At 65.6% G+C, this 648-nt stretch overlaps 1 protein-coding gene across 1 annotated transcript in view; it reads right to left on the bottom strand.

Moving 5' to 3' along the window:
* Positions 1 to 378, bottom strand: part of LOC105504298 (chromosome unknown open reading frame, human C1orf53) — a 4,898-nt gene extending 4,520 nt beyond the window's left edge. Inside the window, exon 1 of the mRNA XM_011931686.1 lies at positions 23 to 378. Within this exon, the coding sequence (XP_011787076.1) occupies positions 23 to 286 (264 nt within the window). The 5' untranslated portion in view covers positions 287 to 378. The remainder of the gene's footprint in view (positions 1 to 22) is intronic.
* Between the last annotated feature and the right edge of the window lie 270 nt (positions 379 to 648).

Below are 648 nucleotides of genomic sequence, written 5' to 3'. Positions count from 1 at the left end.
GGCGGGCAGGAGGGGGTCTCACCGCGCAGGCGGCATCGTGGAGCTCCGCGATCCGTCGCTCCGCCACCGTTAACTCTTCGCTCGCCGAAGGACTCGCCGCTCTCTCCGGCCTACTCGGCGTGCCGGGCGCGGAGCCGCCGCAGTTTCCCTCGTTAGCAGAGTAGAGGGTTAAACTGAGCTGCTGTCGGAACCCAGCTCGGACCCAGAGAGGTGCTGGCGGTGGGGCGGCGGGAGGTTGCCTCCAGAGCGCGGGACCCGCCAGTGCCCAGATCTGCCTGGCCGCCATGCCGCCGCCGGTCTTGGGAGGCGGAGCACCCGGCGCTGGGGCCCCGAGGGGCGACCAACGCGGGCCTGAGCCCGGCGAGCCGGTCTTGGGCAGCTCGTGGCCACCGCTGCGTGGGGTCGGTTTGCGCTGCCAGGGCAGCAGGTGGAGGCCCACGGACTGAGCCTTCTGCCTTCACCACCGGGCCCGCTGCGGAAATAAAATGGGCTTTTAAGGCAACTAACGAGGCTCTAATGAGCTGCCAGGACGGGGAAGAGCCTGCTGTTTCCACATCTTTGGACTTGAATTCTAAGCTCTTCTTCTTCTCCCCCAACTCCCACCCAGCTGAAAGGTGTACATTTTTTCTCATGTCAAACTGGACTTGG

Source organism: Colobus angolensis, unplaced genomic scaffold (genome assembly GCF_000951035.1).
Source record: "Colobus angolensis palliatus isolate OR3802 unplaced genomic scaffold, Cang.pa_1.0 Scaffold91, whole genome shotgun sequence".
NCBI classification, from domain to species: domain Eukaryota; kingdom Metazoa; phylum Chordata; class Mammalia; order Primates; family Cercopithecidae; genus Colobus; species Colobus angolensis.
The sequence above is the reverse complement of the archived record's forward strand: the minus strand, read 5'-3'. Positions and strand labels throughout refer to the sequence as shown.